The 26992-nt window shown below is 40.1% G+C and overlaps 1 protein-coding gene across 1 annotated transcript in view; it reads right to left on the bottom strand.

The window, feature by feature from the left end:
* The window catches only part of LOC111237046 (regulator of G-protein signaling 6-like), a 75824-nt gene that overhangs the window by 18219 nt on the left and 30613 nt on the right, over positions 1-26992 (bottom strand). Inside the window, exons 2-3 of the mRNA XM_022766006.1 lie at positions 2762-2858; positions 657-707 (exon numbers count right to left, since the gene is read on the bottom strand). Of these exons, the coding sequence (XP_022621727.1) occupies positions 657-707; positions 2762-2858 (148 nt within the window). The remainder of the gene's footprint in view (positions 1-656; positions 708-2761; positions 2859-26992) is intronic.

Raw genomic sequence — 26992 nt, forward strand, 5'->3', positions numbered from 1 at the left:
AACGTTATTGATCCCAGTTTACCATATATTTAAATAGCCTGTTGTATCATGTACCATGACTCAAAGATTGACTCAGTGTCCACGCTGTGGGCTACTGTACCAACAATAAACACTGCTCTCCCACCACCATGCCTCAGGTCAGGCCAACTGAACAAATCCATAGCAAATACTAGCCACTATGTTTTTTTTTTGTTTTGTTTTTTTTTGTTATAAGTAAAGTCTGTTCAGTAAAGGCTAACTGAAAATATATTTTGTTCAATTCAGTTTGTGTTTCTCAAATGGTAAAAATGTATGTCTGTAATATGTGTCTGACATTTCATGAACTGGACTCTTGTCCGCTGAGAAACTTGTCGTTATCTGTTTTCCATTTCATGTTCTCAACATTAAGATAAATGTACCACTGTATTTCATATTGTAAAGTAACAACATTTGCCACATTAAGTACAAGATATTAATGGTTGTTTGTGGCTGTTACTATATAATATACACCGGGGAATGCGTTTTTGTACACATTTCCTACAGTATTTGCATATCTTTTTGTTAGTAAAGTCCTGTAGTTCCATGACTTCTGCTCTCACAGGAGGCTGTGGCCTTTAAACAAAGTCATTACATTCAGTACAGCACAGTCAAGTCAGGTATAATTTTTCAAAACTTACCTGGATCCTCGATGGACAGACTCTTCATCAGCCACTGAACAATATCTGCACCTAAATCAGGTCAGAGAGAGACACATGAGAGAAATGCTGGGGAGATGGGGTGTGATTTTAAAAAAACAAAAAACAGAAGATGACGGGGTCAAAAGTTAGAAAGGCAGTAGAAAACAAAAATTCAGTACTTTCATCACTACTTTTTGAGCCACACTTTTAACGCTAAATTTAAACATGGAAAGTCTTTTCCATCACGTCTCCCTTTCAAATCGAAACAAAAAGTGTAACAACAAACAATTCATTAAACTAATTCACTGGCTGATATGTTTTTCATTTAAGGTAAACACAATAAACTTGTGCATTGCTGCTCAATGAATAATTTCAAAACAAGAGGATCTGATGAAGAAATAATAACTTTTTGACTGTTTCATATCAAGCTCTTGTCTTCAAGATGAAATAATGATCCAAGTAAAGTCTTTACCTCCTGAAAATGAAGATTATCTACAGCCACTGATACTCAGGAGAGTAATATTTAGAGATCTGACATTATTTTCTGTAATAAGTATGATAGGTAAACCTCCCTAAAAAGCTTCTTTTTTGCTGTGGAGATAGAGTATCATCTTATCTGTGCTCCCCCTCTGCTTTGTCTGAGCCCCGAGGGAGGTGGTGTTTAATTCTCCATCATTCATTAAGTTTCCTGGCCCCCGGCACTCAGCTGCAAAGATTTGAGCTGCTGCTCTGCACATCCATCCGCTGCTGTAGTAATTGTGTTTATTGATACGCTCTGCTTATGGCATATTGGGGTAATGCATTTTCCATAAGTGCAAGACGGAAAAAAAGAAGAATGATAATAGCCTTCCTTTGTTTCCATCATTTCTATGGGGTGTGTCAAAGCCTCCCACTGCGGCTCCAGCCTGTTAAAGTGATTTGGGTTATCAAGTGAAGCAACTACAGCCAGCAGGCAAGGTGGCTGCGGTAACATCCATCCTTCAATAGCTTACCTTCAACTTGCTAACAATTGTTTTCATTTTGCGTCCATTTTTCATTTCATTTTTCTATTTCAAATCTTTATTTATTACAAAGTTTATTTCCAAAGTTTAACTGTGTGTTTTCCCAGTGAGATAGTCGCACACATTGACCCCCTACAGTCCCAGCTTTATTGAAGTAGTCGGGGCTTGATTGCCTTGCTTAAGGGCACCTTGACAGTAGGAGGACAGCATTACTCATTCTGTTTCCACACTTGCACCTTCTTTTCCACACATTTAATCATATGTTGTCCGCTCACTCTCCCTCCAGGTGTTCAGCTATCCTCCAGTGATCCATTGCAGAGAAAAAAAAAAAACAGAACAGCAGCCTTGACACAACCACAATGAAATGCAGCCACAAAACCCGCTGTGTTTTCGTGTGTTAGGGTGTGACTCAGCTGGAGATCTAGCTTGTACTTTTCTCCAACACTATCACAATTGCGATCACCATTCACCATGGCCATGGGGCTTACCCACAGAATGTGGTAAAATGAAACAGGCTAATTACTGGTTGCTGAACTTTCTTCTGGTAAAGTTCTGAAATAAAGCAGAAACTGATTAACTGAAAGGGCACCTCTCAAATAAATTCATGATTTAACTAAGGGAATAGTTGCAAATTTTGGGAAAGACTTTTATTCACTTTCTAGCTGAGAATTGGATGAGAAAATCGATACCACATCTGCCCAATCAATAAGAAGCTACAACCAGCAGCTGGTTATCTTAGCAAAGCATAAAGACTAGAAACAGGGGGAGACACAGTGACAAAATCTGTTTACCAGCACCTCTAAAACTCACTAATAAACGAGTTATATCTCATTTGTTTAATCTGTACAAAAACCCGAGTGTTACACTTTCACCAAAAAAGAAAGCTTTCCTGTACACTTTACCCTGGAAACAACGAGTCATCTTTCCAGCTCTCCAGAAACATGAGGATCTCAGGGTGATGCATCTCAGCATTTTCCACGGTGTCCTTCTGTCTTTCTCTCATCTCTTTTCACCAGGCACTCACATCACTGACGCACTTAATGTTTACAGACTGCAGGCTCTGTCACTGTCAGCCTCTGACGTCTTCCTCTCTCCATTTCTTACCTGTGACAACGCTGGGGATTTTGGTCATGAAGCTTTTGACAGTTCTGATGGGAACCCCCTCTGTCTCATCCTGGATGCGAGTGACAATGTCTTCAATCTGCAGAGGGAGACGGGCAAAGAGGAGAGAAAGAGGGACAGAGGCAGAGAGGAAAAATGAGAGACGGTCTAAAAGTTTGATCAATCTGAAAGTTCTATTTGAGGCAAGGATTGACTGAATGGCCTATATTTAGCATTTTGATATCAATAAACCATCACCACATTACTTTTAATCTGCTGGTTTCTACTCTGTATTTTATTGCTGCAATTTGTCTCAATACAGAGGCTGCCTCTTTCACAGTCTGCAGTTATAGGGCTAATCATTTGCTTCAACCACTGCCTCCTTTGTAGTCCTCATTAATCCAAACGCCCAAGACACTTGTGATGATACTGCGGTGAATCATCTTTTGTCCATCTCATTTAGAGAAGAGGATGCAGGTTCAGCTCACTTCCCTTCAGCCTATGGAGATGGCACTTGCACAAACTGCCTGTGCTGTCTGTGAAATTAGACACAGCCTGTGTGTGTACTTCAGCATACAATCTGCTGGATGGTTTACAAAACAGAAGGTCGCTATTATTTCAGCGCAGAAACAGAGCTTTCAGAGTTTCTGATGCACCAAAGCATTTAATTAATTTGCCCATGAAATTCGAATGTGTATGCGTGCTATGAAGTGGCCACTTGAACTTCCTGAAAAAGTGCAGTTCATTTTCAATGACAAGATTATTCTTCACTAGCTGGTGTAACTAAAAATGCAACTAATAAAATCTGATTTAAATCCAGCCTTTCTGCCCGTCCTTTCAAATTAAACTTCATCTCTTTTCAAAGAAAATGTGTCACATAAAGGGAGTAATAATACCATTTCAAGGGAGCTTTCAATCTGCAAAATACACTAAGTTTAATTCGATCCCTATATATTGTTGCTACAGTCATAATGTCTATAAAAGTATCTACAGCAGCATTAAATCATGTGATACAAGCAGGAAATGAGATTCCACAGGACAGCGCATGTCTTTGGCCCATTGTCACACCTGTACAGATAAAGTGTTAAATAAAGCACTCTGCCCACTTTACACTGAAATCATCAGATTGGAGTTTGATTTACTTTTGTTTTGATTGCAATGTTGACACCCCCTCTCTGCACAGATGCTTTTTTGTTTGCGTCAGAGAGTGGGAAGTGAGAAGTTGGTCGCTTTGGAGACAGAAACTACCACACAACTCAGATGCTATATATAAACCCTGAACCCAATCCAGAGCAGAGAGAAAGAAGGAGAGAGAAATGGCTACATGTGTGTGTTTTTTTTTTTTAACGCCTGGACCTTTAAAGTGATGACGTTAAAAAAGTGGTACAAAAAAAAAAAAAAAACACATTATAGAGAGAACATTATGTGCACACTCACAGTGATGCATGCACAGACCACTAGCTCCTAGAAAAACACTTTCAACTTCTGCGCCCCTAGTACCCGCAGTATACTGTACTGCAGATGTGTCCTCATGCTGTGTACATTTCTCTGACCCTTTTAGCTTTATGAGTATATTTATAATGTGTGAGCTTGCTGTCAGTGGAATACAATTCTAGCAAGCTCCCACGCTGGGTCAAAGCTTACATGACTACTTCCACAACAGACTCATACAGACTCTACTTAATGTAGAGTGCTTTAAATAGACTAGGCATGCTATACTGCACGTCCTATACAAATCTCCCAAGATCTCTTTAAACAACCTGATAATTATTGTATCATCATATGTCCAAGAATACAAAAAAATAAATAAAAAGTACCTTGCTCTACCTACTTCTGCTTCAAAAGATTGATAATGTGGCTAAAAACATGTGATCATTTCCAGCATAGGAACCTGAGGGAGTAAGCTGAGAGTGAGGGAGGTAAAACTGGCAGCAAATCTGCTACAGAAGAGAAATTTAGCTGCTTCATAAGGACAAAAGGAACAAAAGCATTATAATGTTTTTGGCCTGTGGACTCTGAATGGCTAAATATGTTGTTTTTTCTGCTCCTATTGCATGACCATCAGCACTTACACTAAAACATCACATTTGGTTTTTTGGTTTGGTTTATTGACAACTATATGATATTTTTATAAAACACAACATATCAGACTTTGAAAAAATCCTGACGTTATTTCCATTGTTGTTCCTTGTGTTTTACAGCCTAACAACCCTTAGACAGAAAAGGCTTCTTTTTTTTTGACTGACTAAAGAAAAATTTGAGACTAAGAAGAAACCTTGGAGATTTAAATAAAAGCAGAGAAACAATAAAATCTTTTCTAGGAGCAAATAAGCTGCAAGGTTGAGTTGTGACCTCATCACCTTTCCCCTTAACCATACTGTGGTCTTAGTTACCCCTACATCCATCTACTAACCCAGTTTTTGGCTGTTTAAAGGAATACTTTATGTTGACACCTTAGGAAATGTGCTTATTTGCTTTCTTGCCAAGATTTAGAAGAGAGAATTGACACCATCACCCCCAAAACCGTTAGCTATTAGCTTGTCTTAGCATAAAGACTGGAAGCAAAGGAAAACAGTCTGGCTCTCTCCAAATTTAAACTAAAAATCTGCCCAGCAGCCCCTCTAAATCACACAAATAATTAATATGCACACAAACAGAAATGCATCAATTATACAAACACCAAGTCATGTTTGTAAAAGGAAATTGCACACTGTACTATTTATTGGCTAGTGACTTCCTGTAGTTTCTACAGTGATGACAGAACTCCACTTTATCTTTGGACAGAGTCAGGCTCTCAGGTTCCCTCTGCTTGCAGTCTATATGCTAAGCTAAATAATCATCTCTTTTCTAGCTCTTTACCTAAAGGATAACTGGCATTTTTGAACTCTTGGGTGTAATTGAGAGATTGGGGGCAAAAATCGCTCCACTATTGAGCAAGAACGGTGAACCTGCTACCGCTAAACAGCTGCTGCAAAGTTATCAAACTCTGTACTTGTCCGTGTCAAAGTGTGTCCACTAAAAGTGCTTGTGTTTGGCACAAAACAGCAAATATTAATGAAAAGAACAGAAAGCCTCCCTCTTTCATGTCCCAGCGCAGATGTTCCCAACCAATCTGCAGATTCAAACTGACAAGCCTTCTGCTTTTACGTCTCCGGCCATCAGTCTGCTGCTACCCTTCTTTCCCTCTCTTGTTAAAAGAAACAGATCCTGGCTGTCCGCCACAGGCAAGGGGCACAGGCAGCTTTGGGCTACACATCAGAATCAATATAATAATACGATTCTAACAAGACCTTGATGGTGTGTGGAGACAGCTGCTCAAATGACTTTAATGGCTTCCGCTGTCATGAACAATCAACCCCTGCCCCATTAATCAAAACAGGTATTCACAAAGGGTTTATCGCAGGTTACACCAGCTGTTGACCCCAGAGTTTTAGACAAAGACGCCGAAATTATCCTCCTCATGACAATATACATCCAGAAAAAAGCAGGATACTAAAAACACAACACTTCCTGTGGAGTCACAGTTGCATTAGATTAATCATAGTAATAAGTAGTGAACTAGTGAACATGTAAACGTGCGAATTAGTTGTTATAGGCTACCAGTGAGCTTCATAAGTGCTACCCACAATGCTCGAACAATCTCAAACTGGGAAACCAACAAATCCAAGAAGAAAACAGATCATATTACTGGTTATATCTACAAAGTGAAAAACTTAAACAAATTAAGCAGCATTCACTTCTACAGTATCTGCATTTCCCTGTTACATGCAAACACAGGGCTACTGTATAGACTTACACATTTCATGACGGAGATCACAGTTGTCTACAACAGTTTGTGTGGAGTAAAAACAGATTTTGCGGTTACACACATACAGAAAAGTTTTTGGGACCAAGGAAATTTTGCCTGTTTGCTACTTCTTGGTCTACTTGGTCTAGACCAAGACCCGCTAGACCACTAGACCCGCTCTGTGTCTGGAATACCAATAAACTCACACCACTACAGCAAACTTTGGAACTAAGGACTTGAGTGAATTTTCTTCAACAAGCTGCTGGTTAAGATGATTAGGGTTAGTCTTATGACAAACATAGTCTATACAAAAGTGTGCTTGTACATTATGTGAACATGCTTGTGACAGCCGAGCTCGTGTGTTCTGTTTTTGTATTTAGTCTGTGTTGTATGAATGTGTTTGTGTTTCTGTCGCAGCTTTGAGAGCAGCCCAGTGGGAGCAGATTTCATCAGACTTATTGCGAGCCGCTCTATTTAACTCCCCGTGGGGCAGTGGGCTGCCTGATTACAATGTCATCACCACACGCTTAGCACGGACCAACTAGCGGGCTTGGCAGGCAGCTTGGCAGACAGGTGGGTTATGGGGAGACAAGGACTATGCTGTTGATTGTAGTTTAATGATCTCTTCGGGCAACAGGATGATCATTGGTTTATTCTCACCAGTGTTGCAGATGCCATTGTCTCCGTCCCTCAGTAATCTGTTCACTGTTTGAGTTTGTATCATACTCACTGGAGTCTTATGCAAGAAGCATCTGGTGGAGTGTGAAGGGATAAGATAAGATAGAGATAAAAATATTATGGCAAAGTGCAGATTCATCTTCAGAACCTGTTTTAATCTATTAAAAGGTGATGAAGGAAGTTTGTGAATTTTTTATTTAGGTAAAAATAGCAATACTACAACATTAAAATATTCCATTACAAATCCTGTATTAAAAATTAAAATTATTACCAGTTAAGTGTTGAAAAGGCTTCAAAGTAAAAGAGTTCTCATTTTTTTCTCATTATATAATAATCTCTTTCAGAGTATTATGTATTATATATACTACACACACACACACACACACACACACACACACATAAATATTATTAATTTTAGATAGTTTAATCTAAATTGAAAGCATTACATTTTGTAAGATACTCATGTGTTTGGTATGGAAAATACTAATTTGCAAAGTAACTAAGTAATTATAAGAGTAAAATAAATGTAGTGGAGTAAAAAGAACAATACTTGTAAATGTAAAGGAGTCAAACTATGAAGTAGCATCAAATGTAAGCCCTCAAAGTAAACTGTATCAGATTGTACGCAGTACAGTATTATATTTAGTAAATGTAATTACTTTCCACCTGTGCCATCAGGGCCAGATTTTACAGGAAGCAGTTGTTGAGGAGTAAACTGATTTTATCTCAGCCTATATTTGATGCTGCTGTGCCTGTCCTGGGGATTTCCACTAAAATTACATTTCAAATCTGAACATTTATTTAACCTCATGGTTCTGTCACTCCTGGCCAACAGTGAGTTGCACAAGAGTTTATCAGACTGGAAGTGGGCTGATTCCCATGAGTCAACTACACTGACCCATGGGAATCAGCAACAATAACTCACATCTGGACCCGCAACCGAGCACGCACACCCAAATACACTCAGGACATGCCAACAAAAATACACTTTATTTGTAAAATAGCCCCCTTTTGAATTCCCAACCTTGAAACTGGTGCAATTAGCCTTTCCTGGTACAAAGAGAAGTCTGTGGAAGAGGACACCGACAAGCCCATCACCGCGGCTATAATGAAGCAGGTATACGTCCTGCTGAGAGAGAAAATGTCAGCCATGGCCCTGCGGGGTTGGGATGTCTGCACAGAGAAACCTGGGCAACATGTTTTGAGAGAAAAGAAAGAAAATTACATCCTCTGAACCATGCAGCTCCAAGCCATTCCCCACAGTAATAGTAACACGCTGCCAGATCAATAGCAGGCTGGCTGAAGGCCAGCTGGAGAACAAGAGAACAACAAGACGGATGACTGACATTCAAGTCAGAAATACGGGGCTCCAATATTCTGGCCTTTTATTTGACCACAGCTTTGACAGTTTAACTATCTGAGTCATCTGGGCCTCTACAAATGGATTATTGTCACTCCTTTGTCAAACACAGTGCTGCTTTATTCTAATTTCTTTGAGCTCTTTCAGTTGATTTTTCGAGCACTGAAATAAACCATGAAGCAACAAAAACTGAAATATGTCACCAAAAAGCACAGGGCCATGAATAACGGAAAAAAAGACTTAACCATAAGATGCTCAGAATTTACTTTTCATGCATCAAAACACTTCAGGCAAATCTTTGCAGGGCCTATTTTAAGTCTTATCCATGGCAACAGTATCAGTCTGTTATCAGAGATGGAAAAAGGATAAAAAGGAACCCCCCCCCCCTCCCAACCAGCAGTAATTCATGCGCTGGTGGTCATATTTCATATACCTGAGAGATTGAGCTCTGTGAATATACATGGGAAGAAAAATGTGTTTCCATGAAATGATTAATTCAGTTTTCTGGGGAGGCAAAGTATGTGATCAGACTGGTTATAAGAGACCATTGGCTGATTTAGCTCCTTCCGGAGTCGCTTCAATACATCTGCATATTACCTTCGCAACATCCTTAACAATCAAGTGCTGAGACACCACACTGATTGCAACATGTTCCTCCGTGCCTTAAGTGCCACTTGCATGCAGACAAGGAACACTCGGACAGAAAGTCAAGTGACAACAAAAGAGAAAGGAGATGACAGAGCTGGCTGATAGCCACCCAAACTGATGCAGTCAAATTTGTCTAAAATGTCATGCACATGTTAAAAAAGTGTGAGCTCAAAATGATGTTTCATAAGACCACAGAATGGGTTGTGATTGGGCTTCAGGGCTGTGTAAGTACTGAAACACATAAGGTTACAATACAACATCACCTTTCCATCAATTCTGCAGATACACACCGCGGCACCACCACTGATGCCACTATCAAAATGTAGGCTACAGATCTGTGATCTGAGTTATCACAACATGCTGTTAACATGATCTGCATCAGCTCACATGGAGGATAATTAGACACAGAGTTCACATTAGACCAGCAACTGGATCACTATGTTCAGGATCATGATCACAAATTCCATTTCTAACTCTCTATATTATCATCACCATTGTGAAAGACACAAGACAATTTCTAACTTCAACATTCTTCTGCACATGTAGAGAAGACAGGAGATGGTCAAAACCTATAGCGAGCATAAAAACCTCTTCTTGCTTAAACTTTTACTGATGTTTCAGCCCTGGGTTTGGTTCAGTATCTAACAGTATTTTAGGTTTAGATCTGTGCAAAGATCACAAGTGTTTGAGCCTTAGTTTGGTCTAAAAATCACTGATGTTTCAGCCCTCGTTTCGTTCAATATTCATTGTTGTTTTAGCCCTAGCTTGGTCCAGTATTTGCTACTGTTGTGGTCCTTGTTTGTTCACTATAGCACGGCACAGTTGTTTCAACAATGCTACAGAATCAGATCACTACATTTTATTGAAGCAATATGTCTCTGTAGTTGTACACCCAGGCTCTGTAGGTTTAGAGACAACAATGGTATGAGTAGTGTGTAGAAGCTTGGTGTGTACTTGAGTGTGTGTGTGTGTGTGTGTGTGTATGTGTGTGTAGGTGTATGTATAAAGTGTCATCTGAGGTAACCCTTACTTCTGAGAAAACTGCTTTCCTTTCAGTCAGGCACCTTTCTTCCCCTGCAGTGCCTGAATCCCACAGCTGCTGCTCAGAGATCTCTGCACCTCTGCAGATATTACATGGCTATAGAGCAGATCACAATCAGGCTGAGTTTTAAGATTAGACTGCTAGGAGTCATCCCAGGGATAACACTTTTTTTCCCCCCATTTTATTGCATCCCCCTATCCTGTATTCTGGTACATTTTATATTACTATGAAGGACTCTTGTTCTTAATGTCACTGTGATGGATATTATGTACAGCTCTACTCTGAAGCCTCTGAGAAAAGGGGCTTGCCTTGAGTTTCTCTCAGTTCCATTTCCAGCAGCACTATATTTCATAAGGTCTTTTAAGGGATCATGAATGTATATTAAAAACATTATGAGCCCACTATGATGATATTATATTTCTAGTGTAATATATGATCTTGTAATGTGCTATATTATACTGTAATGTGGAAATCATACTGCAATTATCCTATTAATGTTTTTAGAATTGTTTTGTAAATAATTTATGTATAGCTTCTTTAATCAACAAATACTATATGATCTAATACAGTTCTAATATCCTCCAATAAACTTTGAAAAGAAAAGGCCGAGTCACCAAAAGCCTCAGTCTTAGTGTTACATTAACTCACTTTCTCCATAGTAAATCAGTGGAGGAGGATAATCTTGATGGTAGAACATTTTGGTCCCTGAAGCTCTGGATTAAATTCAGAGAGACTAATGAGCATTAATATGTATTAAGAAATTATCTTTGTAAAAGACTCCACATTACTCCACTTGCTGGCGGGCACAAGTTGAAGTAGCGGAAAACAAAAACAAAAACAAAAACAAACAGCCCTACACTCAATTGATTGGAGCCCTTCAGCAGTCTGTTTTTACACGTGTTCATTTTGAGTGATTAGTACGCTGGATTGCACAATTAATGTCTTTTACGTGAAGCTTCCCTACAACAATTTATCAACAGCTGATGAACACACAGGGAAGTCAGAGGTGAGGAATGTCTCGGCCAAACATTGCAACCCTCGCTTCTACAAATTACTTTTCTATCTTAACTAAACTGCATCTGCAGACTAAACTGCAAAGTCACCAGGAGGGTAGTTAGGGTGGGTGGCAGCTGTACAAAGTGCTGTCACACCACACACTCTGGTTAGGTTTAGGCATCAATAGGCCTTTGGGTAAGGTTGGGAAAAGTTCATGGTTTTGGATAAATGTAAATAAAACAGATTGTGTCTGAAACCGCAGATTTGTTTTCTGTATTAAATCATCTTTTCCTCACCTTAACCAAGTGCTGTGAGAGTCTAAACATACCCATAAAAAAGTTTAATGATGCTGTGCTCACCAAACGTGGATATTGCAAGATTGGATCCTTTGGAAGAAAACAAGTACGTTATCTGTGAACATTTTACTGATATGGTCAGTATCAACATATTTGCGACTTGTCAGATATTTAAATTAACAACAGCTCCTCATTACGTTTATAGAAATCCTTATCTGGTAAAAACTTATTTATAATGTAATTTCTAGGAGACAGAGTTGGCCTAGGAATGCCACTGTAGCCAGTATGGATAGGAGAATGATTCCAGCAGCCAATAACATTTTCAATCTAAATACGGGCATGTGACCACTGCTTTAAGACAGACCTGAGAAAATGCAACCCTCTCCATTAACCTTTAAATGCAAAACTGCGCCAACAACAGTTAGACTTCTTTGATCTCTATGGTAAACATAACCAGTAATGCAAATGAGGTCATTAACTGAGGTAATTAATATCTCATTTTAGGTACTTATCCCTCATAATGTTAGTTCAAGGTACAATGTAGTGTATAGTTTGTAGATGTAAATGATGTTTTTCTATGATGCATTTTTGTTGTGTTATTAACCATCTCGTAATAATCTACACTACAGGCAATGCCTGTGGTGTTTCCCTCTATGACTTCCTTCTCTCACACTTTGTACTGTTTCCCAAATCCACATATTGTCAGTGAGCTCGAGAAAAGTGTATCCAATGTGTATCATTTACACAGAGTGGCTCAATATGATTTGTCCACCTTTTGTTGACATGTGCAATAATGAGGTTCTAATAATTAATCTTCCCTGTTATAGAAATTGTTTAATAAAGTCTAGGCACGTACAGTTCATGAACATGCACTTCCATAACATTACTGCAATAAGAGGAGTTGGGTAATCCCACGTCCAATCTAATCTCTTATGCAGGATATAAGAACCTTTCTTGATTCGGGAAGAGGATTACCAAGACAACCTGGCAAAGGTCAAATTAGTTTCATCAAATTTATCAGATGTAGTGACTTGATGAAAATGTGTGTGTGTAGGTATCATACACACATTAACACCCAACGTCTTACACACACACCCCCAAATGAATTGCCATTCACCCAGAGTGGGTGTAATGAGTCATGGCGGAGATGGTGAAGCCGTCTGCCTGCAGATTGTATGGGTTTATGTCTGAAGGTCAGATATGATGCCTGTGTGACAGTGAAGATGAGTCTTACTGGTTTCACCCCAGTGCATTTGGCAGCAAAGTGATGTGACTGTTAATGGAAGTGTAATGACAACAGGATGGCTTTGCAACAGTTGATTGCCAGTGCATCTCTGCCTGACAGCTGACACTGTCACAGAGCAATTTATGAGGCTGGTCAGACTTCTGGACAACAAAATGAAAATGTCGTCCGGTTTGTTTATGTGAAACAAATTATATTGTTTCCTCCACAACCAGTAACTAATGAAAATAATCTACAATCATATCTCAGTGGTTGAGTGCAGTTCACCCATGGCTACTGCTCATATTCAACACTACTGACTGGATAAAATAGTATTGCTGATAAATTAATCAGAACTTAGGAAGAAAGGTCTGGTCTTAGTCAAGATGTGAAACAGTCTTTAAAAACGTATCCAAGTATTGCAGTGCCAATCTCAAAGCAAGACATTGGCTGCTCTGTGAGTCCGTTCTTAGACACAGTTGTGCTAAATGCTAACATCAGCATGCTAACATCACCACAGTGAAAATGCTAATATGGTTTTTGGAAGGTAATCTTTTGCCAAATTCACCACCTTTAGCATGTTAGCATGCTAACATTCGTTAATTAGCACTAAACACAAAGTGCAGCCGAGGCTGATGGGAATTGTCTGCAGTTTTGCCACAAAAACTTTGGCCCAATAATGGTGCTAGATGAGAAGCCAAGGGATCACCTAAGTTGTAAATTAAATTCAGAGGGAAACAAGAATGTACCACATTTCATGGCAATCCAACCAGTAGTTTTCACATTTCACTCATAACCCTAAACAGCAACCTGCTGGTGACAAGAGTAAGGATCACCAAAATCAGTGTGATCCATCACCTGTAGATCTCCAAATGTGAATAACAGTGACAAACTGAGACACAACACTGACATAGAATCAAATTGCTAGCATAGCTAAAAAAAAAAAATGAAACTACTGAACTGTGAGTGAAGGTGTCCAGCAGAGTAAGAAAATGAGAAAAGGTGGTAATCCGTCATCATGGTGAATGCAGAACCAATCCATCTAAAGTGAAGCCTATGGTGAAAAATCATTCTTTAAATCTGTTTAATGGTGGATGACCACAACAACCTTGATAAGGGAATACCTTCCACTTTGAATACAGAGCTCCAGTAATAATGTGTTTTATCATACTGTGAAACCCATACACATAGCAGATTACTATATTACTGACATTTGTGGCGGGAATCAATCTTATATCTCTAATCTCCATGTCTAACAATCAATAACTTTAAGTAAAGAAATTTGAACTGCAGCTTAAAACGTTAAGCACAGAGATTGTAAAACATAATTGGACAAAAAGGGATTTTAACAACACGCTATTACTTTGGTTGCTGGAGAAGCAAGAGATTACAGCCTCAGCCTCCCTCAGTATGGTTAACACCTCTGGGACACAACACCTGCTACAGTGAGGACAAGGCGCCACCAGCAACAGTGGTGCTACGCCGTCTGCCTGAAGAAGCAAAAGATTACCTGGATTTAGGCATGAAAGGCCATACGTTTTCACTGCAAAGGACATAAAGATTGAAGAAAAGCTGGGAGAGAGCAAAAGGACAAGAGAGACAAGGAGTCTGACAAATTTCTTCACTCTTTTAGAAAAGTAGAAAAATCGCCCTCTTTGCAGAAAAGGATGGATGCTGCTCGACAACAATGAGTGCAAGGAAAGTGACACACCTTCAGGACTTTGTGAGCATGTCCAGTCTCCCTCCAACTCTCCTGAGAGTTTTGTTGCACCTTGTAGAGCAGGATAAATTCCACCTTTAACCTTTTTTAGCAAAGAGATTTTGGTGACTTTATGTAATCCCCAGCATTGATTTGCCAAAATTTAACCTGATCAGAAATCCAATTAACATAACTGAAGACACTCGTGTGAATGTACAGAGCTTCTGTACGCCTCTGTAAGACTCATCCTCTCAAGTTTGTGTAATGCTAGCGATTCCGTAATATTACTTAATAAAGTACTGTAGGTAGCACACATCTAATTGGTAGTCTGGTGTAGTGGAGTAATGAAATTCTGGAGATAAGCACAAAAGGGCACTCATCGCCAATGGAAACAAAGCTGGGAATATGTCCCTGCTGGAGTCCTTGAAGGACAAATAGTGTTATGGTGTATTTTTAGCTCCTTCTTAGGAGAGCTTTAAAAGTCCTGTCTTCTGTCTTGGTTGTCTTATATGCTGAAAATAATTCCCATCTCACTGTTGGGAGATTGGTGCTTTTGTGGAAGGCTGCTTCCAGACTTTGGCTTTGGCTGATGTTCTATTGATTGTGCTTGTCTCTTGAAGAACGTCGCCAATCACCAGCTGGAGTGTATGAGAACGAAAACAATTGATGCTCTATAGTCATTTTGTTCAACTCCCGTTTTCAGCAACTTGTTCCTCTGGCATTGTGAGTTCCTCCCAGCATACTGTAAACACTCATTTCATATTAGCATAGCAACATAATGCTGTTTGCATAGTTTGACTTCTTCACATATTCTCCCTCATCTGTGTGGAGAGTGTATTAAATGTGTGGTTTTCTCCTATTAAGCCTCTGTCATATAAAGTGTGAGTTTTTACCAAGACAGTCCAATGTCATTCAAGCAAGGAGAACATTTGTTCTTGGTGGAACAGGCCCATGACACCTTGAATATACTTACTGTCAAATCACATTAAAAGCTCTACCCTGCAGATAAAGCGGAAGACTGCACCCAAATACAAGGTCTGTTAGTATGATGAAAACTACCATGTCACTTTAAACTTCCACTGGGTGAATTTGAGCAAACTGAAATAGCTGAGCTGTAGAGGAGCTCACTTCCGCTGTTTATCTGATAATCATTTCTACAGAATCTCGTTTCTGAACTGTAATCCCATATCTGGTCTGAAGGCAATATCTGAACGAAGTGATAGAAAGTAATATTCAATGATTGTTTGTAAAATGCTGATAAATAACATGAAGTACTGTATAGAAGCTTTAGGCACTTTAGAGATTTAGATTTTAGATTGCATCTGTCCCAATTTCATTCTGCAGCATCACAATGAGCCCAAACAACCCAAACATTGTCATAAAGAACTTTCTTTAAAGACAAGAAGAACAAGGTTTCCTGCAGCTGATGGTCTGGCCCCCGCAGAGCCCTGATCTCAACGTTATGGAGTCAGTCTGGGATAACATGAAGAGAGGGAAGACACTGAGTCAGCCTAAATCCACAAAACAGCTGTGGTGAGTTCTCCAAGAAGCTTGGAACAACCTACCTACCAAGGACCTTGAAAAAGTTTGTGCAAGCAGAATTGGAGCTGTTAGTCACACCAAATATGGATTTATTTATTTTTACCATTTACTGCACTTTGTATGAAGTTAATTGATAAAAAAAAACACTAGCACTGACTATAAGGGTCTTTTGTGGGAAGTTATTTTCCCATTAGTGGCTTTTGAGAAAATATAAAGCAAGTTGGTTGCCTATACAAGTTTCTTTCGTCTTCAATTAAAAACTCTTAATTGAATGATGTCCAATGCACCAGCTACAATTCAGCAACTAGCCCTGACGTCACAGAACATCAAACACCTCATATTTTGCAGAGATGTGCACATGAACTACACAGTGTCTTTCTGACATTACAGTGTCTCAGTGCTGTTCTCCAGATAGAGAGAAAAATTGATGCATTACTAGAGACTGTAAAGGTTATACTTGAGAATGTAAATGTCATAACATGCATATGTATTTTGAAGTCAGAATTTCTTTTTTTTTTCCAACCGTGTGAAACAAAATCTATATTATTACATTTTTAAGGTGATCGAGAAACAGTGACTGATTATAAAATTTAGAACAGAATTTCTAAAGCTACCATTATATATCAGACTCCACACTACTTAGCCGACGTAACCCAACATTTTTAGCTGCAAGACGCCGAGAAAGTGATGAATTTCTGGGGCTGAAATGTTGAGAGGTCAAAGTTCCCATAAAAACTTGGTGATTGAGATTCCTGTCTGGCAGACAGCCAACCGGTCACAGACAGTAAGAGTGTGAAGCGAGGCCAAACACTCCCTGGGCAATAATCAATCCAGACAAGTTTTCATTGCTCCCAGCGAGGGACACCAACAGAGCTGACCTTGTGTCTCAAAGCCAGACACATCCATACCTGGCAGAGGGTAAGTAATCAACGCGGTTGGGGAGTGCGATTATTTTCAATTCTCCCCATTCACCCACGGGAGTCCGGTCTGCCTACAGCAAATTATGACATTACTGTGCATCTAATTAAAATTTACCTAATGTTTTCTTCATGAAACGTATACTACAGAAATATAATAGCCATTTTATTATCATTATCCTAATCATCATCATCATCATCACCTTCATCACCACAGCTGACATGCAGATATTCCAAAAACATTCAAAAAGATTCCTGCATCATTTTACCCACACAGATTAAAATGATTCAGACCAGAGAGAGAGAATTCACGCTCTGAGCTCTGTATGTCCCCAATCAGCTGTCCTCTGTCTTGAAATAAAATAACTTGTTGATTATTGCAACTCGAGAAAACACAAAACAACGCCGCCAGTGTCACATAGCCAATATACTGTGCCATAAATTGCAGATGCCTGAGATGAACAAAGGAAAATTAAAAATGTTCCTTTGTTTGAGCTGTGCAAGTGCATTTACAAAGAGAGAAACATCACTTTAAATTAAAAAAAATTCAAATAAAGGCAGCAAGGGTAAAAGCACTTGGCACTTCCTTTCATAGATAAGACGGTGCCCATTTTGACTTCATTCTTAGTTTGTCAGAGAAATCCATTAGCCTACAATTTACTGCTCTCCTGCTGCACTGTCAGAGTGAATAGAGACGGGTATGTGGGTGTCTCTGAAATGGCACTCATTAAAATCTTTTTATCTTACCTAACACTTCAAGGATTCAACATGAAATAGTGCTGACAGAAGATAAGAAAGATTGTTCAACTCTTAAAGGGCATGTCAGGACTCTCTCCAAAGCTTTTTGGTATCTCATTAGAGCTTTGAAGTCTGTCAGAAAAAAAAAAAAGATCTGCTGGAAATGTATTTTGACATAGGACTTTCCAATAGTGTATCAGTCTAACCGCAGATTACCTTAAGATGCCAGACTGATAGTACTTCAGGTTTTACTGTTGTAGTTTGTAACAGCTGTGTGTTGTAGCACCTGTCATTAAATTTCATTTAAACCATATTTTTGGCTGCTGGCTTGGCTCTAGTTAATAAAACTATCACAGGGATTACACCATGACAGTCACTTCAGACATTCATGTTGCTTTCCATCAAGCACCTTCATCAGGTTAGAAGGTCAATTTGTCCAACACTTTGATTTGTGGTCAAATACATTAATGCTCTCGATAAATTAATTAAACATTGTCATTGTGAACATGTTAGTGTGTTGGCAATGCTGTGCCTCCAGCCTCACAGAGCTCTCAGCATGGCTGTAGATCAGCTGTAATATTAATATTAATATTAATTAATATTAATCTTGGACTTCCTACAGCAATGGGAGTTTAAGGTAGGAAGAGATGTGTGGGTGCTGGGACTGGGTCTCAGTTATTTCTGCAGAGAGAGTCGAAGAACAGAGAGAAACTGCCAAAAGATTCCTCACAGGGAGGAAATAAAAAGGCAAAATGCCAAAACTTTGGTTGATAAATAAAAGAAAACAATAAGTCATAATTACTTTACATAGCCACACATGTACAACACAAGGTTGTTTTCCTTCTAACAAAAACAGACTCTCAGAATTATATAATACTCTTACACACACACACACACACACACACACCACACACACACACACACACACACACACACACACACACACACACACACACACACACACAAACACACGGCTGACATAATAATACACACTAACAGCTAAAACCTTGGTTTTTAAACAAAACTGTCAGAATTAAATCAGGACACACAAAACTAAAACCCCGGCTGTGAGTGTGGTTCAGAACACACACCGACTGATAATTTCACATTGCCATTGATCATTGGGTGGCAGCGCAGTCAGAGACAGACGGCTGGGCTCTGTTCTGCCGGATGCAATGCAGATTGGGCCTGATCAGAGCTCATTTGCAGGATTGAACAGGGGGATATGCGGGGTGTCGATGGCCATGACTCTCAGTCCCCTCTCCCTCATCCCGGGGAGCAGTTCATAGGCCGCTTCTGAGCGCAACAGGGAGGACAAAGATCTGAGGAACAGGCCAAAGGCCCAGCTCTGTCTGGGGATAAAGGCTGAGACTTCAATAGCTCTGGAGGAACAGCTCTGCGGCTCTTTTTCCTTTCCCTCTTTTTATTCTGCTTCACTCTCATGTTTTGTCTGTGCATTATCAGTTTTTCAGTGAAAAGTTTAAGGTACTAATCAGGGACAGTTTCATGGCTCTGTGAGTATCCCTCACAAGAAGAAAATGTATTGAAGACACTGCAGGAAAACAGCCGGTGTGAATCTGGTGTGAACAATCTGTCTTTACATCATCTCTCAGACATGAACACTGGACTGAGTGCAGGTTCACTGTGGAGCTTTGGCCTTAGCTTTTACAAAAAGTCTCTATGGATCTTGGGAAACAGATAAGCCTGTGCAAAAATACTCTCCAAAATACCTTTGGTCTTCTGTGAACAGGTTTTGATATCTTTGAGTGCCAATTTTCAGCTCTGTACTGTGCTAATGAACGGGTACTAGGAACCAGAGAAGAAATTCCTTTTTCTTTTTTTTTAAATGCACACAGCGTGAATGCCTTTGAGATATCTCTGTAATTGATTTATATTTTTTTAAATCAGTCCAAACGTCTTGGTGATCTATTTTCAGTTGTAAATATGCTCACAGAGAGGAATTATCACATCTAAAACTAGTCTTTCATCAGCCGATCTTTGCTGCATAGCACCCGGTCAAGATTTCCTTCAAGCTTTTGGGATTGGTCACGCTCAGCAAGATGCAAATAAATACACATACATCAGTTTGACTCTTCATCACAGATGAATGTCCTGACTGATTCTTTGAAGCCGCTCTGTTACACTGATATGAGCTGCATTTCATTAAGATAGGAAATCGTATGGATCTTTGCTGTTTATGACCAAAGCCCATTTATTTTGTATGTTTTGTTTTTTTTGTGCTGCCTGCTGATAATAGACTACTGGGGTAATGTTAGGCAAGTGTGAGTGTTTGTGTCAAAGAGAGAAAATGACAGAGACCATAGAGTACTTACTGTGTATGAATTCAACTGTGTGAACCCTGCACTCATACAGGAGGAGACTGAGGGTCTGAGTAAGTGTGGGTTCCCCAACAGATTCAACAACAAAGCAAACTGTCTACTATCACATCCTCAGAGGTCCAATTAGAGCGGAGACTGAGCTCTCCTTCACATTCTACCTGCCCCGCTGAAATAGAGCTGTAACACCTTCCACAGGGGATTTATTCTTCTTAAATCCCAAGTGCTTTCTAAAAGAAACCACGCTATGAAAAATGCCCTTAACAATAAATGATCTATTCTCATGCTTGGCCTTAAAATGTAGAACGATTACAACTTAATTTGTCCACATTCATCAAGACTGTTCGGCTGAACTAATGGATTGCAGCACCCTCAAAAAGAAAAAAATCCATTTTAAAGGGTCATTTAGATTCAAATCCGTTTTAAAACTTTCATCATTTGTCATGATGAAAAATTATACCAATAGGTTTTACTTACAATACAGTTTCACCTCTTTCAGGAAATTCCTTTTAAGCAAGTAACTTAAAACAAGGCTGAAGAAGGCATTATCCAGTCCACATACACAGGTTTAATTGTGAATATGGATAGATTTGCAATGCAGCTACTCCACAGAGAGGCCTTTGTCACTCTGATTTAATCCCAGGACGATCTTGCCATTTGGAGCCCTTGTTAAAAGGTGTGTGTTGTCAAATTAGTGTCATCAAGCAAGAGCTGCAGCCATGCTTGCAGCTATGTGAGGCTGTAGGCATAGCAGTGATTTGCGCTAAATGTCAACATGCTCACAGTGACAATGCTAATATGCTAATATACATGGTGATGTTTAGAAAGCACTCAGTTTACCATGTTCACAACCTTATTTTAGCATGGTCACAAACCATAGTAGCAACGGGACAAAATGAAATCTTGAGGTGATGATGGTGCGGGGTGACAAGTTAAGGGATGGCCAGAGTCAGTGGGATTCATCCTCTGGGGAACATGAATATCTCCACAAAACTTTGTTGTTGAGATATTTCATTTCTGACCCAAGTGGTGGATAGACCCAGCTGACATTGCCATCCTTAGAGCTGCACTGCTAGCATGGCTGAAAAGGCAAACAACCAACCGATTTTAAGCTTTACTGTCACTTTGGTGTCGACTCTTAAATTGTCTACATTTTTGTGACCATTACAACACATTTAATGCAATGCAGACGGAAAAGAATTTGCAAATAATACATCAATATTACCTCAACCTTTCCCTTTAAGGACCATTGGTATACATGTCCCACCATGATGCAGCTCCATCAATATCTCCCACCTACATTATCTAAACATTGCACTCATGCATCTTTCCCTGTAGGGCCTGTGTCTCTGGAGGTTTCAGTCTGCTCTCTGCTTGACAGACTGAAACCCCAGAGCAAAGACCACAACTCCTTAGGGTCATAGATCTGAGTAGGGGGAGTCATTTATAAAAAAAAAAAAAGAAAAAAAAGAGGCATGTCATCAATGTTGCTGTCTGCTCGGGATCTGCTGGCTCAGCACTTTAACCAAGGAGGTGTGGTGCTGCCTGTTTGTAGGACCATGTTACCTCCAACCATAATCAAACTGAGGCCATTAAACATTCAAATGACGTGAAATACTGTACAGCCTTGAAATAGCCCCAGGAAACTCACAACTCAACTCATCTCTTTGCATTTATTTACAGCTTTTCATTTCGAGGGTTGATCTTGAATCTATGAATTGCTGCGGTGATTTGTTGCAAAGTAACAAAAAAAGGTGTCACAGCCTTTTTATCCAAACCAGAGAGCAGACAGCTTTATCTGCCAGGGATGAGAGAAAGCACAAATAACCATGAGACAATCCATTTATTGGTGTTAGTATTCAAGGTGCAACAACAACAGTACAGGTTTCCTACAGTCCTGCGGAGAGGTTCCATATTTCAGCCTCGCATCGAAGAGCACCATTGATTGCTGTTAAGGCCCCCTGGGAGCTGCTGGCCTGATAGATAGTGGAGCAGCCAGACATCACTTCTCCAACCTTCTGTATCCTCCTGAGGTCCAGGACAGGCCTATTCATCCTGGCCCCATCTCAGAGCCATGGCCTTTTTTTTTTTTTTTCTTTCTTTCTTTCTTTCTTTCTGTCAGACCCAGGAGATGAATATGCCCATTGGTTTTACCATTGTGGAGATTGAAGCGCCCGGAGCTGCCACTGCTTTTAAGTCATTCTTGAGAGCCCTCAGGTGGGAGAGCCATACAAGTACACACTTTGGCAAAGAATGAGGGAGAAAACACTCTGCAGAAGAAATGGCAGGGAGAGCACTCTGCAAATGAACGAGTGAGCGGAGCCCGGGGATGCACGATGCAGCCAGACAGGAAGTGTACATCAGGGAGAGAAAGAGCTCATCATGATGGTTCATTTTGACTTGAAAAGCACCAGACAAGAGGACACTGCCATTTTTGAACTAATCCTCTCTCCTCTTCCAATGAAGCGGCAGTTCAAACTGCAGTATCACTTTAGCTCAGTTTCAGCATGGGCCAGTCAAGCCCCTGGCCACTCACAAACAAGTTATGCTGCAATTAACGAACTGTGGTGAGGCAATAATGAAGTCATTATGCTATACTCAAACTGCACTGGAACACCACCTCTACACCACTCATCAAACCTGAAAAGTCATTACAAAAAGAGCTGGGAACTTTAGGGAGGGTATGGCAGAAGGGCTGAAAAGTAAAATCCTGAGATTTGCATATTTACAGAGTGAGGGTTGTGCAGTAAAATCAGCATGCACTCTACCTTTCACCCTTTCTGTTGCTCTCCCCCCATTTCCTGTCTCTATTGCCGTAGACTATCAAGTAAAGCAGAAATGCCATAAAAGTCACTTTTAATGAAAATAGAGATTGGCTGGAATGTCAAGTGCCATAGATGAGGCTCCATTCATTGCTGCTGAATCAGGCTTGAGCAGTCAAGGAAGGCCATAACGTTGGAAAGTCATTTCTTTTCAGCGCAGCGTGGAGGGAGATAGCAGCATGCCATTACCAGGCACAAGGAACGCTCTGGACAGTTATTCCTCAGGGCAGTCGGCAGGGAGATAACATACATACACATACACAGACACACACACACACACACACAGACACACACACACACAGACACACACACACACAGACACACACACACACACACACACACTTTCAATCTTCCTGACACACACGTTATGCATTTGTTGATGTGTAAAGGACTTTCTGACAGCATGACAGCGTCAGAATAAAGTAAAGGGATGAATAAAAATGTATTTGATTTGAAACAAAAAATGGGTGTAGGACTTGGGAGTGAAGTGTGGAGGAGAGAGGAAGAAAAAGACAAAAAAGAAATCTAGTAATGTTGCCAACTGGCAGCAAGAAGCAAAAAAAATAAAAAATAAAAATCATAATCTTCATCTCAGTTCACAGGATCAGGAATTATATGCAATATTGAGCACGACTCAGCTGATGGAGGAGAGTCATCTCACTCATCTGTCCAAATTATCAATAATTTACTCTTGCGTGCCAAGACTCACATGCATGAGGACAAAGCATGCATACATGCAAACACATACACAGTTTCTCTTCCACTGCATAGGTTTCAGTCAGTGCTTTTTATTTTATTTTTCCAGAGGGTACCCTGACAAAAAAAGACCAATATTCCTCGATAAATTAAACTTTTTCCCCTCCTTTTTGTCTTCCCAACAACACCCATGACATATTAACACTCACAACCATCCTTTAGCCACTGCGCAGGGGGCCCATTAGTCTGTGATGATATTTAAAGGTGTCAAAGTGATACAGTAGAACAGTGGGAGTCCTCTAGTCATTTCTCAGGACTTTGGCCGCGTTAACCGGGTTATAAACTACTTACAGGGTAGTGACATCAACATGAAATCACACTAGTCAGTCGGCTGTTTGCTTACTGCATGAGAGCATGAGTACAGCTTGTTTGAGCTGTTTGAAGATACAGTCACTAGAATGCCTCTTCTGAGAAGTAATGTGTTAGTACAGCTCCTATGGCTCAAATGTATGAGTCGGAGACCGCTGAACCATCCAGAAATCCAAAACGGCATTTTAGCATGATGATGTCTAACGCCGCAGAGGGTGAAAATTTAAATACGTCTCACACGGCAAGTTTGTTTAAATCCTTCTCAGATAAAAGAGTCTCACTGAGGCACCAAAGCCAAATTTATTTTCAGTGGTTCATTCCCCCCGCTGATTTCACGGAATAGTTAGAGATCAGTGGATGTGAGCAGAACAGACTTAAGTTACAGAATCTCATAGATTTGCTGTCAAGGCTGTTGCTGTACTGAACTGCGAGGGGTCAATATTTGCTTTGTGTTCAGCTTCTCTCTCACCCCTCCACTGGAAGCGTTGTCATGTCTTGAATTAGGCCAACAAAAACAAGCTCAATCCTTTGCACCCTGTCACTTTCTACTCTGTGTTATACTTGGATGGAAGACAATAATTAGGACAAACATAGCAGGGAGCGCGGATCAAAACGAGCACAAGGAAAAAAAGAGAAAGAAAAATCCTGATTGTCAGTTTCTTTGGCTGTTTTTTTTTAGTTTTTTTTTCCCAGCAGGTTTTTCCTGATGTGGGGACTTTGAGTCACAGTTGTGACAGACATTTAAACAGGCTAGACTGGCTGAGCATGCATCGTGTTTTAAAAGGTGTAATTATGAATCAAGCATGGAGAAGACAATATTATTCATGGTGGAGAAGGACAGAGCCCAAAATTGCTTCCTGCTGCACATGCTTAGTAGCCAGCAGGAAACCTAATTGGGCCCTCACTACAGATGCTGATTGCGTGGGTGCTTGGGAGCATTGGCCACCCACAGATAATGGTGAGCTCCAACAGGGAAATCATACTGTGGTGTGACCAAATCAGAGAGAGTATTAGTTTTAACTGTGTCCATTCCCATATCAAACCTTCTCACTGTTGTCAGACAGACAAGACTTCTGCCACTCAGTGGTTCAAGACGAAGCGTGTCATTTTGCATCACTTTCATGGGATTACAAAATTAAATGAGCGCACAATAACGATCAAGAGTGGTGAGATATCCGATCTATTAACAACCAGATGTTTGGAAAAAAATTCATACATTTTTAATGAAATATAAAACTGACAAAGACTGTAGAGATTTACAGCGACCATATGAGACTAGCAATGACAGCTCAGCTACAGTACAGGAGTATGGCTCTGCTGTCTGATAAATTCCTCTGGCACCAGTTACATTGATGTCTTCTGAAACAAACAAGGAATTAACCTTTGTAAAAGTGAGGAACGGCACTGAAGGCTTTTGGTGTATGGAGGGTTAGGGTTAGAGTTATTGTCGAAACTGGTTATTAAATCACCATAGACTGACCGATGTGTAATTGAAGTGCTCATAGAGAAATCCCCTCAGCGGGTAAGGAATTAAAGGGTTACTGCACTGGACAACTGGACAACAATTATTAAAACTATCTGCTATACGCAGCTTTGTGTAGAGTTACAACAGGTAATAAAGTTAAGAGTTCCACATGAAGAAAGCCAAGAGTCAAATTCAACAGTAGGGTAACAACTCAGGGTAGAATTAGATGCAGATGAAAATCCATTAGATTTATCTACTTGCACTTATTTTCTCCTAATGAGAAACCTAGCAAGATATTGCCACCAGAAGAAAGGTAATGTACTAGCAAAAAACATTATCGATCTTGGAAACATCTCATTGTCTCATGTTTAAACTGTAGGATAAAAAAAAAATTAAGAATTAAAATTTAGGGAATGATTAATTGGGAATCAAGAGTATCCAAATCTCATGCAAATCCTGCCAGAAGTGATATCTCTTCTTGATCTACGTTTTGACTAACAACCAACTCACAGTGCCGCCCACCTGCTTGCAAAAGCAGTAACGAGACGACTATTTTAATGCAAAATCTGGGTGGTGAAAATGTTGATGTGTAAAAAAAAAAAAGAAAAAAAGTACTTTATCAGACTGCTGATTAGTGAGCAAATTTTACAGGCAGTGTGGTACACCACAAAGCCTGATAGATCACAAGGCCATAAAGTGTGAAGGTGTTGTTTGGTGCTCTGGGTTAATTAGACTGCTGCGAGCTCAACAGACGAAGCAGCTCCTTTGAAAAATGGCTCCATCTCCACTGATTAGCAGTCTCTCTCTCTCTCTCTCTCACTCTCACACTCACACACACACACACACACACACACAGACATATACTGTATGGATACCAACCCCCACATGTACAGACCATAAGCATTACAGCAACACACACACCTACACACACACACACACACACACACACACACACACACACACACACACACACACACACACACACACCACCAAGATGAAAATTAAAACCAAAAGTGAAGTTCTCCATCCACCACAGGCCTGCATTCCATTCGCGAGATCTATCCATCCGCAACGCGTCATTGGTTAGGAACTACACTACAGTCATATGGTCTAATCCGACTTCGTGTACCAATTCGGACTGATTTCCCTAACGCTCGCCGACCTCCGGATTTTTTCTACCCAGAAATTGGTAAATCTGACTCTAAAGCGGTGATGTATCGTACAACGCGCTGGGGCGCGAACTGCAGACAAGTCTCGAGAGGGAAGCGTCTGCAGAATACCGCAGTGACAGAACTAAAAATCTCGCAATACTACCAGCCGCGTAGTCTATCAAATTTGTAGTAGCAGAACAAGAATCGCGCGTCACCTAGTAGAACAGTATCCGTACGCGACGTACCCGCCACTTTCTTTCGTTGGTCTAATGTATTCTTAGTAAATCCTTGCCACGAAGAACAAAGAGGTTTTGTACTCCTCATTTGACACAAAATTCGAGAAGCAGGAAGCAACCGCCACTCCTTCATCTAAACTATGCATCCACAATACTGAGATACAGACTCTCTATCACTTACGAATGATAAATGCATCAATAGGCCCAGGGGGCAGAGGAGTTACAGATAACATA

This window comes from Seriola dumerili, unplaced genomic scaffold (genome assembly GCF_002260705.1).
Source record: "Seriola dumerili isolate Sdu_G_001 unplaced genomic scaffold, Sdu_1.0 BDQW01000025.1, whole genome shotgun sequence".
NCBI lineage: Eukaryota > Metazoa > Chordata > Actinopteri > Carangiformes > Carangidae > Seriola > Seriola dumerili.